Source organism: Lampris incognitus, chromosome 8, assembly GCF_029633865.1.
Source record: "Lampris incognitus isolate fLamInc1 chromosome 8, fLamInc1.hap2, whole genome shotgun sequence".
In the NCBI taxonomy this organism is placed as follows: Eukaryota; Metazoa; Chordata; class Actinopteri; order Lampriformes; family Lampridae; genus Lampris; species Lampris incognitus.
In genome coordinates, this window is record NC_079218.1 from 28,581,962 (window position 1) to 28,596,059 (window position 14,098).

General features: G+C 42.4%; 1 protein-coding gene across 1 annotated transcript in view; it reads left to right on the plus strand.

Moving 5' to 3' along the window:
• The window catches only part of LOC130117232 (gap junction delta-2 protein-like), a 30,524-nt gene extending 17,343 nt beyond the window's left edge, over positions 1-13,181 (plus strand). Inside the window, exon 2 of the mRNA XM_056285426.1 lies at positions 12,323-13,181. Within this exon, the coding sequence (XP_056141401.1) occupies positions 12,323-13,181 (859 nt within the window). The remainder of the gene's footprint in view (positions 1-12,322) is intronic.
• The last annotated feature ends 917 nt before the right edge of the window (positions 13,182-14,098 follow it).

A 14,098-nucleotide genomic window follows, 5' to 3' on the forward strand; every position in this document is an offset into this window, starting at 1 on the left:
TATTAACAAGAATATGTGTTTGCATGTAAATCTTCAAGATTGTAACCGAGAGAGCATAAGGCACGCTGTGGATGGCAAATCATTACAAACAATGCACTGCACACCAACCCACATTGGTAAGCCAAGACAGACTCCAAAATTTGAAGAAAAAAAAAGAAGAAAGTTTGCGTTATGGTACTTGCGAGAGGTTTGCCTTTTTGCTGTATAGAAAACAGCATTCATGATCATGGCCAGTGGTAAAATGTGTGGGGCAAATGTGCCATTAATTGCTGTCAGTTACCTTCACAGTGATGATGCATCACTGCAGTCAGTATATGAGAGAATGATGCCTAATGTTAAGACTCTTTTTTTTTTGCAAGGGCAACATCCGCATTTGTCCGCTGGACATGTTCTTGTTCTGTATGCATGTTGAGGTTTACAGAGAGGAGGACCTCTCTCTCTCTCTGCAATAGCAGTATTAATGGCATTTGGGTCTCATTTGTCATAAAGGTTAATATCAGCCTGATGTTGCACATCAAATTTGTGCGCCACTGCTTTCATAGTGTGGAAAGTGGAAACTATATTTAGCATTTAATTTCCAGAATGAATTAACAATGGAAAATTGCCTCATGTAGATCAAGGTGCTGCAATATTAAACTGGCCAAAGTGACTCCTCGCATAAAGATGGAGAAAATCTGGGTAGTCATCTTGTGATGCTGGGGCTAATGTTGTAATGCTTAAAATATCGTTACATTTCTAAGTTATTATATTCATCCTCAGCCAATTTAGTGAGTGAAGCCCCTTATGGTTGAGTCATGTGTAGGGATGCAGTTGCCAGTTTAATCTCTCAGCAACATTATTAATACTGAGATGTCCTGATGTCTCAACAACAGGAATTTTCTGATTTAATTATATTTGCGTGTAAATGGTGTTTATGAAAGAAATTAGAACAGCAACAAAAACTAATTTTTCATGTTTTTTGTCTAATCTCTTATATATACTGCTTCCTATGAATGTGCTCACCTAGCTACTTGAATGAAGCCCATTATGGTGCAACTTGAATACCCCAGTCTGGCCGGGGCTAGTAGAAACTAAGTAGAATTAGAATCACAATCATTACATATTACTCGTATGTGCAAAAAACAAAACAAAAAAAACGCTTTTAATATCTACTATCCAGTTTCATTGACCTCTGGGGAGTCAACTAGCCCAGATATGACCAGCAAATCCCTTGGTAGATGATCACAGTAAAACACCACTCAGCAGTAGATATTTTAAAGGTGAACAGTTCAGAAGGCTGGTTAGATTTCACACAAATTCATGAAGTGTTCCCCCCCTTTTTTGGGGCAGCACGGTGGCCCACTGGTTAGCGCTGTCGCCTCACAGCAAGAAGGGCCTGGGTTCGAACCCTGGGGTTATCCAACTTTGGGGGTCATACTGGTCGTCCTCTATGTGGCGTTTGCATGTTCTCCCCGTGTCTGTGGTAGGTTTTCTCCAGGTGCTCCGGTTTCCTCCACCATCAAAAGAAACATGCATGTTAGGGTTTATACTCCCGTGGGCAAAGAACTGGAGTTGGTCCCTGGGTGCTGCATGAAGGTGGCAGCCCACTGCTCCTAGCTACACAGATAACAGCTAGGATGGGTTAGTTTGCAGTAACTGAATTTCCCCAAGGGGATTAATAAAGAAAACTTAACAACTTAATTAATTTCAATAAGGGCACTTAGTATCAAACAACACAAAATAAAACGATCTACTTTCTCTTAGTGCTATCTCTTGGCATGTGAGATGCTGTTTTTCACTCCTAACTTAGAATGACCTCTATACATATTTTGTAGTTGTTAACTGGGAGGCAATGAACTCCAGAGGACTGGGTACCGTCCATCCAAAAGCAATGCAATTAAGAGGGTGAAAATAATCCCTGTGTACTCTCTCACTTCCACTTCCGGTGTGGGAAGATGGCAGCGTGAATTCACATTTGCAGCGGCCTCACCCAGTACCGGTGTGGGACGACGGCAGCGCAAATTCATGTTTGCGGCGACCCTGCCCAGTACCATCCATGCAGTGTCTTTGTCCACACCTGCATCTAAGGTTTGTCTTCGTTTGATGGCTGGGAGAGCTGGCGCTGGATCAGCTGGGAGAGCTTGGTCTGCGTGCCCTATGGGCCCAGGGACCATAGCCCTATCCAGAGCTGCGCCCGAGGAGGCAACACCGAGGGGGTCTGACAGGATGCTGAAGTGGGGGAGGCTAAGCTAACTGCTAGCCCATGCAGCCCAGCAGTTCCAATAACACAGAGGGCGGTCTGGCGGTGGCCTCACTTAGTGTTGACTGCGGTGTTTTTGGTGTTGTCGTGTGGCATGCGGGGAGGGTATGTGGCTGGGAGAGCTGGTGTTGGATCGGCTGAGGGAACCTGGTCTGTTGTGTCCGGTGGGCCCAAGGACCATGGCCCCTGCCTGGCGCTGCACCCGAAGAGGAAACACCAAGGGCGGTCTGAAAGGATGCGGAAGCGGGGTGGCAGGCTAAGCTAACTGCTAGCCCATGCAGACTGGCAGCTCCAACAGTCATCCTGGCTGGTGTTAGTTCCCTTGGACAGTGATTTTATTTTTATTTTTTTGTTTAGTTTGGACATACTATGTTAGTTTGGATATATGTGTTAGTTTGGATATGTGTGTTCTTGTAGTTTTTTGGATATGTGTTTTTGTCTTTGTGTTGCATTGCTGTGGGCTGGGGGAAAAGAAATGACAAATAAAGTGTTCCTGATTCAGTGTCCTGCTATTAAAGGACCTTCTTTTCCCATTACTGAGTGGAACCGGGATTTTTTTCCGTGACGGAAAACTTTATACTCTCCATTTCACATCTGACTGTATGGAAACAATACATTTTTGCAACTTTGATTATGACGCTAGACTTGACACCGTTGGACTGAGAATAAACACTTTTTTCAAAATTTCACACCCGGCTTCGTCAGGATCCATAAAAAGCAAAACATTACACCATGTCCTAACTCGCTATCACTGTGTGTAGAAGAGCAGAACTTCTCTGCATCTTTTCACACCTCAGCATTTCCGCTCAGTCTTTACAGAAAAAAATGAAAATGTCCAAATCAAAAGTGAATCTGATACTGTCAATCGGGAAGTTGTTTTTATTTTTCTTAACTGAAACAGAACTGAAAGAGAGTGCTCTTTCTAAGATGAATTGTCTTCTTTTTAATAAACTAAATGTATGCTCTAGATGCAATTACAGATACAGTTGCCTAGCCGGGCCCCTTTTCTATGTGCAGCCGGTCCCCCATGTCTGCTTGAACTGTAAAAACCTCACGTGAGAAAGAAAACAGTAAATTTGATGTGACATAAACATAGAAATCTATATTCTGACTACCATAAATTAACTGAAAATCTCTACTTGATTATATCTTCCCCTTTGTATGTTGACATTAGCAGTCAATGAAGCTTATTATTGAAACTATACAGATTTTGAAGAATGCTTTTTGCCTGTGGTCACCAGAATGCATTCTCCACAACACTCACTGGCACGATGGAGCACTGCTCAAAGCAAGTGAGACTGCAGTTTTGAACCTTAAAACCTCAGTCTCTGCTGTGGGCTTTTTCATCAATTTTTCAATTTGTGTGTGCATGTGTTGTCCCAGTGTGTTTTTTTTAAAAATTATTATTATTTTATCTATGCCGTTTGAAAAAAACGGAGTGGGAAGGAAAGAGAGCAAGTGTGTCTGTGTGTATGTGTGTGTTTATTTTTTCCTGTGCATCTGCTGTTGTGCTTGAGGCCACTGTTGTCCCTGGAGGCTGACAGCAGCAGCTGCTGAATAGATGATTGTATGTATGTGTTTTGTGTGTGTTCTGTGTGTTTTGTGTGTGTGTGTGTGTGTCTGTATCTGTGTTTTGTGTGTGCGTGTGTATGTGTGTGTGCACGCGCCATCCTTTAGGAGAGTCAGGGCGTGCGTGTCCAGCCAACACACCAGCAAAATAGAAACTGCCATCACACTACGTATACATAATTGTACAGGTTAAACTGCTGCCCGTGTATCAGTCACATTGATACACAGGCTGACTTTAATTGCCACTCTCTTCACATTTTACTTGAGGTCATTCCTCTTAATTCTGCATGTCATTTGGCCAAATTCACAGCCAAAGTGTGCAGAAGCGTCAAATAATTTGTATATCCAAATACTAATGGAGCACACTCAACACAGTGCGACTCGTGAATGATGCAGCAGTTATCAGCCAGTCAGTGACAAGTCCAAGTTGATATATTGATGATTGTTAGATGATAGAGTGAAAATAATCAATCAAGTCTTTCCTTTCTTGGGAAATCTTAACAGTATGACTCACAGGGAATGTCGGCGGCTGGATTTGACCACAGGCAGTTTAGAGAGAGTTGACAGTAATTCCATCTGATGTCATGGCAAAGTATGCCTTCTGGTGCTCTCTAAACTCTCTCCTCCATGAAACCTTGGTCCCACACTTCCTTTCAGCTCTCTGCAATCCTTTGAAGCATTAGCAGCTTGACTTTCATGATCATTGACAGAGTGGGGGAAACATTACATGACCTTCAAGCCAAAAGACCTTCATGTAGGACATGATATGAAAAAACATATATTAATCATCAAAATATTAATTTCACATCAGTATACGAAACATCAGATTGAAAAATTTAAACAAATTGCCTGGTCAGATGAAATGTTTGAAGCATTTGCTACCCAATTAATGTCTTCACTCAGTAAATTATGCCGTCAACCAGCTGAATCAGAGATGGCAGGCGTGAAACCGTGTGCTGCCGCTAACACCGATCATGTATACCGAGTATTTCCAGGTTGGTTCAGTGATGTATTTACAGGAAAGGCAGGGAAGCGCTGTCTTTCTGCATCGAGCTCCGGCTCATCCCGATGTATTTCCCTGCATAGAAAGCGAATGGCATGTTGTCAGTTTGGCAACGTGCATCTTTCTTGGTTGAACTGAGAATAATAATGGATTATGCTGGATCTCCATTCCACATTGTGTCCTCCCTGACACAAGTTTTGCCAAAATTAGGCCAGTAGATTCAAAATTGTGCAAGACCGAGACACAGACAGAGACTTATTCACAAAACGATTTCATTTGAATGTACTTTAGCACAAGTGACTCTTGAAAGTCTCCAGTGGACATGAGAAAAACACAGCCTGTCAGTGGTGTTCAGGCGGTGGGCAGATGACAGGCTGACTAGCCACTCATGAAGTAAGGAGTCTAAACCTTGATGTTACTGTAGGCTAGAGAGAAGTTTAATGTCTGTATCTCCTTTGTTGTTTTTTCAATAGTCAGCGGCCTTATTTTTATATCCCGCCTTTGGGTTTGATATCCTAATGATTCTAAAATCTTTTTGATCATTCACAGCGGTCATTGAAAATTCTGCTGGTTAAGCCCCGGGGGCTTTCCTGCCTCAAACTGCTCTAATGTACTGCATGGGGTCCTCTCACTGCAGGTCTTAAAACACTGATGTTCGCAGATAACCTTCTTTCACTTCTTTCTGCTAATGCAGCAATCTGCGCCATGCTGATTATCCTGTTACCCAGCAGAATCACACACACACGCACGCACACACACACACACACAATCATGCACACACACACACACACACACACACACAATCACGCACATGCACGCATATAAGCACACACACACACACACACACACACACACACACACACACACACACACACACACACACACACACACACACACACACACACACACACACACACACACACACTACAATGTCTCTTACTTGCTGCGTTTTACAATTTCTTAACTACCCAAAGTGTTCACCAAACAAGTACACTGCAGTAGAAGTCTGTATATACTGTGGAGGCAAAACTAACAAACTGTCTATCTAAGCAAATAAACTGCTAGTGCACTTGTGGAATAGAATATTCTAAGTGTTGAGGTGCCTGCCTATGCAGGGCCTCATCAGAAAGTACTTTCATTTCTGATCATGCCCTTCACTGTGTGGGAAAAGACCAACCTTTACTAACTAAACTCAATCTGACTACATCAAATGATCGGTGGGACATGCCAAGACTGACAAACAGTGTTATTTGTAAATGACAGGGTTGTACAGCACCAAGAAAAGGTAAATTGTACTGGAAGGGTGGAGTCTCAAACTAGATCCTAAATGACTTAACTGCAAAGGTAAAAGGTGTTCTGGATGAGAACAACCTACACACGATACAACACCCATCTTTCTGCTGAAATGATGTATAATAAAATTGAATGCTTTAAATATTTTGATTTTAATCAACAAATTTGGAAGTCTTTTGATATTTAACATTATAGTGGACATCAAATTTTGGACTCCTTGTATCCAAGACTTACTGCACCTGTCATTTCAATATGATTTTTGACATATGATTCTAAAGATTAGATTTTATGAAATCAGATGGCTGAATTTACAGTCAGACCAGCTCCTTATGTGACTTCTGCTATCAAATTTACCATAATCCTGTTGCACGAGTCTAAATGTGTTACTTGATCTGTTCTGATAACGTGCTAAAAGCAAAATTGAAATGGCAAATTGCCTCTGTGGCCTAAGACTATTGTCTTTTAGCCTGTACTATCCATTAAAATGTATTTATACATTAGACCAAGACAAGACAGACCCTTGTAAACAGATGTTGGGACACATAAGAAACATGCAAGAACTAAGTTTTCTCGCTTCCTCTGACTTTAAAATCAGCTTTTGAAGCTGTAGATTCTTACTATAACATTAAATCTAATATCAAGCGTTGCCATACCCTAATGGCTCGAATTTCTGAATGAATAAATACATCTTAGAAAGTAAAATATCACAGAAAAAAAACCCCAACTGGTACACAGCCTTGACATGTGACTGTGCTATATAAGAATGGGACTGCATGTCTGCAGGTATAGTGGACACATGCAGCCATTTAACTTGTGAAATGTGAAGCGCTCTTTTTCTGTTGTATTTCTGAACCCGCTGAAAGGCATTGTGGCGTGCAAGATCACAGCTGCTCCTTGCACGGACAGTCTGACACATGGATCGCTCTCTGTCTGTCTTTCTCCCTCTGTCTGTCATTCGCACTCATAAACACACAGAAAACACTCACAGGTGGTACACAAGAACAGTCCTGCCGCAGCTGGCTGCTCTAGTTTCAGTTAGCTCCACGGTAAGAAATGCTACAACCGACTCCAGAGCCAAACACAATTTCTTTTATTTTTTTTGTGATTCTCAGACTTGAAGTGTGTTTTTTTTCTCTCCCATACTTCTATATCTGTAGTCCTTTACAGGCCTTGACTCTGCCTGAGCCTCACCTCTCTCGGTGCATGGTTGCTGTGGTAACTAGACATGTGGAGTGGATGTGGGCATGTGGTTTTAATTTAAAAAGACACACGTGCGCGCACGCGCATGCATGCACACACACACACACACACACACACACACACACAAACACAACTGCTAAAGCAAACAACAAAACAAGCAAGATACTTTAATCTCACATATAGATATAATACTTTAAACATGCTAATGTTGTTTTTAAATATAAAGCGGCATCTTGAGCAAAAAATATCGGCTCCTTATAAATCATTTCGTTTGCAATATTTCTGCATGCGAGCCACAAGTTTTCATCAAATAGGATTTTTCACAGCTCTCTGGTACGCTCACTTACACATCTTTCCAGTGACAATGAATTTTCCAAATGTGTAACTGGCTCGAGAACGTACCGCGTTAGAAACAAAGATATCACCCATTCTCCCCCAACTAGAGTACATTCAACATTTCAAGTGCACACATATGAAACTATTTCAAGTGAATGCAATTATATTAATCAGTTGTTAAATACTTTATGTGGCCTTGACAGCATTGCTGGGGCCTTATGAGCCAGTGCTCAAACACTAACGCTGCTGTCAGTCACTGAAGAGAATTCTGCCACTGAGGTTTCCTTGCATCTTTTTTTTTTTAATACTTTTATTTTTTCTGTTTCATAACACAATAAACATGAGGTTACTCAGTTACACTGGATGATATACGTAGGAGTTGTTAGTCATAAAATGGTACACTTTCATTCACATTTCACAATAGCATTTTCTAGCTTCCCGTTGTCAGACTCTTAGGTCAGGTATGTATCCCATTTAGTCCAATACTCTTTTTGTTCGTTCTGTAATCTTAAACCGAATGTCATATGTTGCGTACTGTATATGCCATTTACCATATCTATCCATTAGTTCAGGGTTGGAAGCTGGTTAGAAGCCAGCGCCTTCTTGCTTGCTACCATGAGAAGTTTTGGTAAATATCTGTCTCCGATATCCAGTTCCTTAGATATGTTTCCTAAGTAGAAAGAGAGACAGGTAAACTCAATATCAAATAGGCAGGCACAGTGGCGCAGTGGTTAGCGCTGTCGCCTCACAGCAAGAGGGACCTGGGTTCGAACCGCGGGGTTGTCCAACCTTGGGGGAGTCATCCCAAGTCGACCTCTGTGTGGGGTTTGTATGTTCTCTGTCTGTGGTGGGTTTTCTCTGGGTGCTCCGGTTTTCCCCACCATCAAAAAAGACATGCATGTTAGGGTTAATACTCCTGTCTGTGCCCCTGACCAAGACAATAGGAAGAAATAACTGGAGTTGGTGCCCGGGTGCTGCACGGCGGCTGTCCACTGCTCCTAGCTACACAGCTAGGACGGGTTAAATGCAGAGTGTAATTTCCCCACAGGGATCAATAAAGTCTCAAAATCAAAAATCAAATTAAAAAAAAAATCCAAATAATATATTCTTAGTGGTGGCTTGAACATCAACTCAGTAAGGTTGCATGATGGGACAAGGCCAAGACGCAAGAATGGAGTTGGAGTTGAGAGACGACGTCTATGACTGCATTGTTTCACAAGTAGCCGACACAAGTCAAATATTTCTCCACACAATACACAAACATCAATTTTTTTTGAAGGTGTTTTAGGTTCAGACAACATCTCGGCCAATGCGTTCCGCCTCCTTCGCTCCTCACGCGGACTGTTACCAACATGCAACCAAAGCATGTTGTAGAAATCACTGCCCACTCAAATGTGATTGGTCAATACTACTCGGACTAAAACAGAAATGGAAACGGAAACCAGAACACTTCCGATACCAAAATCTTGTCTCATGCCTACAGATTAATAGATCACAAAAGATCTGCCATTAAGTGCCGATATTGTCTCCAGCATTGGTTCTGAAGTCCAGTTTGTTTTGATATTATCCAACTTTGGGAATTTGTAGTAGTTATCTGGGTGTGGATTATGAGAGTCAATTTCTTCAGTGATTTCCATGTCCAGTTCTCTTTCCCACGTTTGGTTTATGTAGTCTGTTGAGTTGTTCTTAATCAATGATATACTTAGATACAGATCCCCAATAGTCGGTCTGGCAGTTTCTGAGTTGAGTGCTTTAATGAACATCTGTGGAACATCAGAGGGTTCTTGATTGCTTGGTCCCTTCACCTCTTTTACATAATAGTGCCGCATTTGCAAGTATCTATAAAAATCTTGTCTCTCCAAACCATATTTTTCGGGCACAGACTACAAGTCTACTAATTCCCCATCCTTTGCTAAAGAAGAATATGATGTAATACCATGTCTCATCCATTGTCTGTATTTTGGGATGAAATTTTGGATCATATGCTGGCCACTTAAGCTATTTGATCTCTTTCTGGATCTGAAACATCTTCACAAAGTCTAATCTGATACCTAAAGAAAAAGAAACCCATTGAATCTGGATAGCGAACAAGTCTTTGATAGTAGATGGACAGCCCAACAAAAATTGTACAGGTCTATCTAATATTGATGATTCAATGTTTTTCCATTTGGCATCATATTCAGGGTTATGCCAAATAATCATTGGTCTTAAATTGTGCTGTTACAAAATATTGTCAGGCTTGGTAGAGCCACCCCTTCCTCCTCATTTGGCAACTGCAATGTAATATATCTAATTCATAGTTTTTTGACATCCCATATAAACCTTGCTATTTGCTTGTCCCATGCTCTGAACTGTGTGTCAGAAATTTTAACTGGTAATGATTGGAATATATATATAAAGTCTAGGCATGAAAAAATTTTGATGGTCATTATTCAGTTTCCAAATTCAAGCAGGAGTGAGCCCCCATCTGTTAAGGCTGTCACCTATCTTTTGGTTAATATTTGTATAGTTATCATGACAAAGGTGAGATGTGTCCTTTCTCAGTTTCACTCCCAAATATTTCATATTTTTAGAATTCCATTTAAAATTTAAACTGTTTTCAAGTTCCTGTGAGGAATTCGAATTGAAAACCAAGGTTTGGATTTTCACAATATCAAGGACATAACCTGATAATCTACCATTACATTGTTAGGAGATCCATGGGTAGTGATTCCCTGGCATCTTCAATAATCTCAAGTCCAGAGCAGCAGAACTCAGTAGCTGAAACCCCCCCCCCCCCACACACACACACACTTAGCTTCTGCATAAGTGTCATAACGTCAACCTGGTCTGTTGTGCTAGCTCGTTGGGGGTCTTCCAACGGATATCACTCATCACAGCGAAAGAGTGGGTCTTGAATAATTGGCTTTTTCCACAGCCAAGTCCCAAGCTTTGCAAACTACCTCCACACCCACTGCATCGACATGCACATAGCAGAGAGCCCTGTGACGTCCAGGCACTCCTGACTCATCGGAAAAAGCTGACAGTGCAGCCCCATTCTCCCCATCCCTCCCCCGCACTGCCAATGCTGGATCGACACCAGATGATAGCAGTACATTACAGCAGTCTCTCAGCCTCCTTTAAAAAAACAGCTGCACTGTTCCTCAGGTCCACCAGCCCCATGCCTACAGTCTGTCATGATATGGGGCTGCAGCACTATGCTGAAAATGCCCAATTCTGTCTTTAAGTCCTGCAAGAGGCCACTTGTGGGGTTCAGTAATGACAGTCAGCATGATACCATGAAAATGTTGACAATCTCCCTGTCATGACCCTTGGGATAGAAGTCTCTCCCATTTTGGCAGTTTTATGGACAATGACAGTAGTATTCCCAGTCGGTACTTTTTTGTCCAAGCCATCCGAACACAGGTACATCTGTAGCAGCTTTGGTTCTGCTCAACCTCACTACAACTTGCTTGACAACCATGACACTGAGCCTTCAAACCATTGACCCACATAATATTGCCTTGCTCTTCCCTTGCCTGCCCTCAGTTATGAGGGAGAAAGAGAGGGAGCTGGAGAAAAATCAGGCCATGTGCACTGCAGACATATTTAGAAAATCCCACTGGTATCTGCTTTCAGTTTTAAGGAAGACGTCAGACCACTGACTGCCATCACAGCCTCCAGTGACAACAGAGAGAAAATGTTTGAGCCAACGGCCACCCCGATGAGGGGAGTTAGGGCAAAAAATTAAACATATTAGTAACATCTGAAAGTCAAAACTGCAAAATACAAAAGGTTAATGTAATGTGGTAATAATGTGTACTTGACCGATGCCTGTCATACTGACAATTCCCCATAATTCCAGTTGACAAGTCTACCAGATGAGTTTTTTTTACTGATTATATCCTACCCAGCAACACAATTTCATTTTTCTCTCATGTAGCGAGACACATTCTTCAAAATACTGTTCCCAACCTCACAGATAAAATAATAATCTGAAATCATGTCTGTTAATCTATTTTAACGAAAATGCACTCACATGTGCAGGCACACACACACACACACACACACACACACACACACACACACAAAACATACACCACAGAAAAGTTGGGAGATGTGCGACTTGTGTTGATGTTGATATCAACGTACCCCTCTGTTTAGATTGTAAATCAGATTTATCTTCTGATTACCTCACCTATTTCAGCCGGTAATCATAGCTAGCTCACGTGTGCATGCTATTTGGAGCGCAACAACTCCCTTGTATAGCACTGCACTCTGCCGCAGCAGCTGAGTGATCATTCACACACTTACATGCACACACATGCTGTCTCTCTCTACAAACACAATCACACAACCTATAAAAATGTCATTGGCCTGAGAGTTGTTTAGGCAGCATGAGTTCAGGTGCGTAAGTGTGTCCCTTATTGTGTTCCGTAAAAAAAAAACCAAAAAAAAAACAGCTCTCTCAAACAAACAAAAAAAGCAACCAAATACTGATTTAGCTATGTGACACAGAGACATCTTGCACTCAGTTGTATATTGTATTGAAAGTATTTGTGCTCAGATATCCATAACCTTTCTACATTTCTTCTAAAGTTTGGCAACCCCCCTACAGTAACTCACATTTTGTCTTTTACACTTTCATCTCCTTCCCTCCCCACCTGCTTCTGCCCTCTCCTTGTCCTTCTATCTCTCTGCAGGATCCTGCTGACAGTGGTGGTGATTTTCCGCATCCTAATAGTTGGCATAGTGGGTGAGAAAGTGTACGAGGATGAGCAGATCATGTTCATCTGCAACACCATGCAGCCTGGCTGCAACCAGGCATGCTATGACAAGGCCTTCCCCATCTCACACATTCGCTACTGGGTTTTCCAGATCATCCTGGTGTGTACGCCTAGTCTGTGCTTCATCACATACTCTGTTCACCAGTCCGCCAAACAACGCGACCGCAGCTACTCCTTCCTGCATCCTTACATGGATCACCACGGCCACGGTCACCACGGTCGTCATCATGACCACCATGCCCGCAAGCTCCGCAATATCAATGGTATCTTGGTGCAGAACCCTGACAGCAGCAAGGAGGACCACGACTGTCTGGAAGTCAAGGAGATTCCCAATGCACCCCGGGGGCTCACACATGCCAAGAGTGCAAAAGTTCGTCGGCAAGAAGGCATCTCTCGCTTCTATGTCATCCAAGTGGTGTTCCGTAACGCACTTGAGATTGGCTTCCTGGCTGGTCAGTACTTCCTGTATGGCTTCAATGTGCCGGGAATGTTTGAGTGCGACCGTTACCCCTGTGTGAAGGAGGTGGAGTGTTACGTGTCTAGGCCGACAGAAAAAACTGTGTTTCTGGTCTTTATGTTCGCAGTCAGTGGCATTTGTGTGCTGCTTAACCTGGCCGAGCTCAACCACCTTGGCTGGAGGAAGATAAAGACAGCCATCCGCGGGGTGCAGGCTCGGAGGAAGTCCATTTGTGAAGTGCGCAAGAAGGATGTGTCACACCTGTCTCAGGCTCCCAACCTGGGCAGGACCCAGTCCAGCGAGTCAGCCTACGTCTGACAGAGGCTCCTCTGCCTGGGGAATCCTGGACCACTTGACCTTTGGGCAGGAGCATTTCCTTGGTCCAGAACCCACTATATCTAGGGCACAAACTTAAACTCGCCACTGCACCATCATTCAGGAGACCAGAGAGACTTAATGGAGTTATAATGATTGGTCAAAGTAATGTTTTTGATTCATCAAGAGCAAGAAAACTTCCTATGAGAACAACTGTGGTGCTGTACTGCAACAAAACTTAAATAAAAACTGTTGGGGAGTTCTGCTCTGCCTAGGTGACACTAGGTGCCTTCAAAGATAACACAACACATAGAGATAAAACTGAGTAATTATTAATGATATTGAAATACTGCAAGGATAGCTTAGAGGTAGAAATACCTAAAGTCATCATTTACCTTTGCTGGAGGTTAAAATTTATCTGCAGATTTCCCAAGTATGTGTGCATATGCAAATTGTTTCAGTGTGTGTGTGTGTGTGTGCATGCATATGCATGAGCGCGTATGTGTTTGTGTGTTTGTGTGTGTGTGTGTGTGTGTGAGAGAGAGAAAGAGAGAGAGAGAGCGAGAGTGAGGGGAATGGGGGATGGGGGTTGATAAGCCTGTATCTGACTTGGGTCAGAAAATGGAATGCTAAAGCTAATTTAAGATGCTCGAGGGGAGGATTTTCTTTTTAATTATTTGTTCATAATCTGTGGGTGAGTTCACACGGAGGACAAGCACTTCTACTGCCCTCTAATAAACTTGAAAAGGTAAAAAGGTAAATTTCTCCCTCTAATAAACTTAAGTAAAAAAGCAAACTGTAAAACTACACATCGGCTTAAACTGATACCCCAAAGTGCTGTCCTTGTGCTAAACTTTCCAAACATTTTGGGGGTCATTTTCTAATATTTCTTTTTGCATTAGGTGGCAATCAGAGTGGAG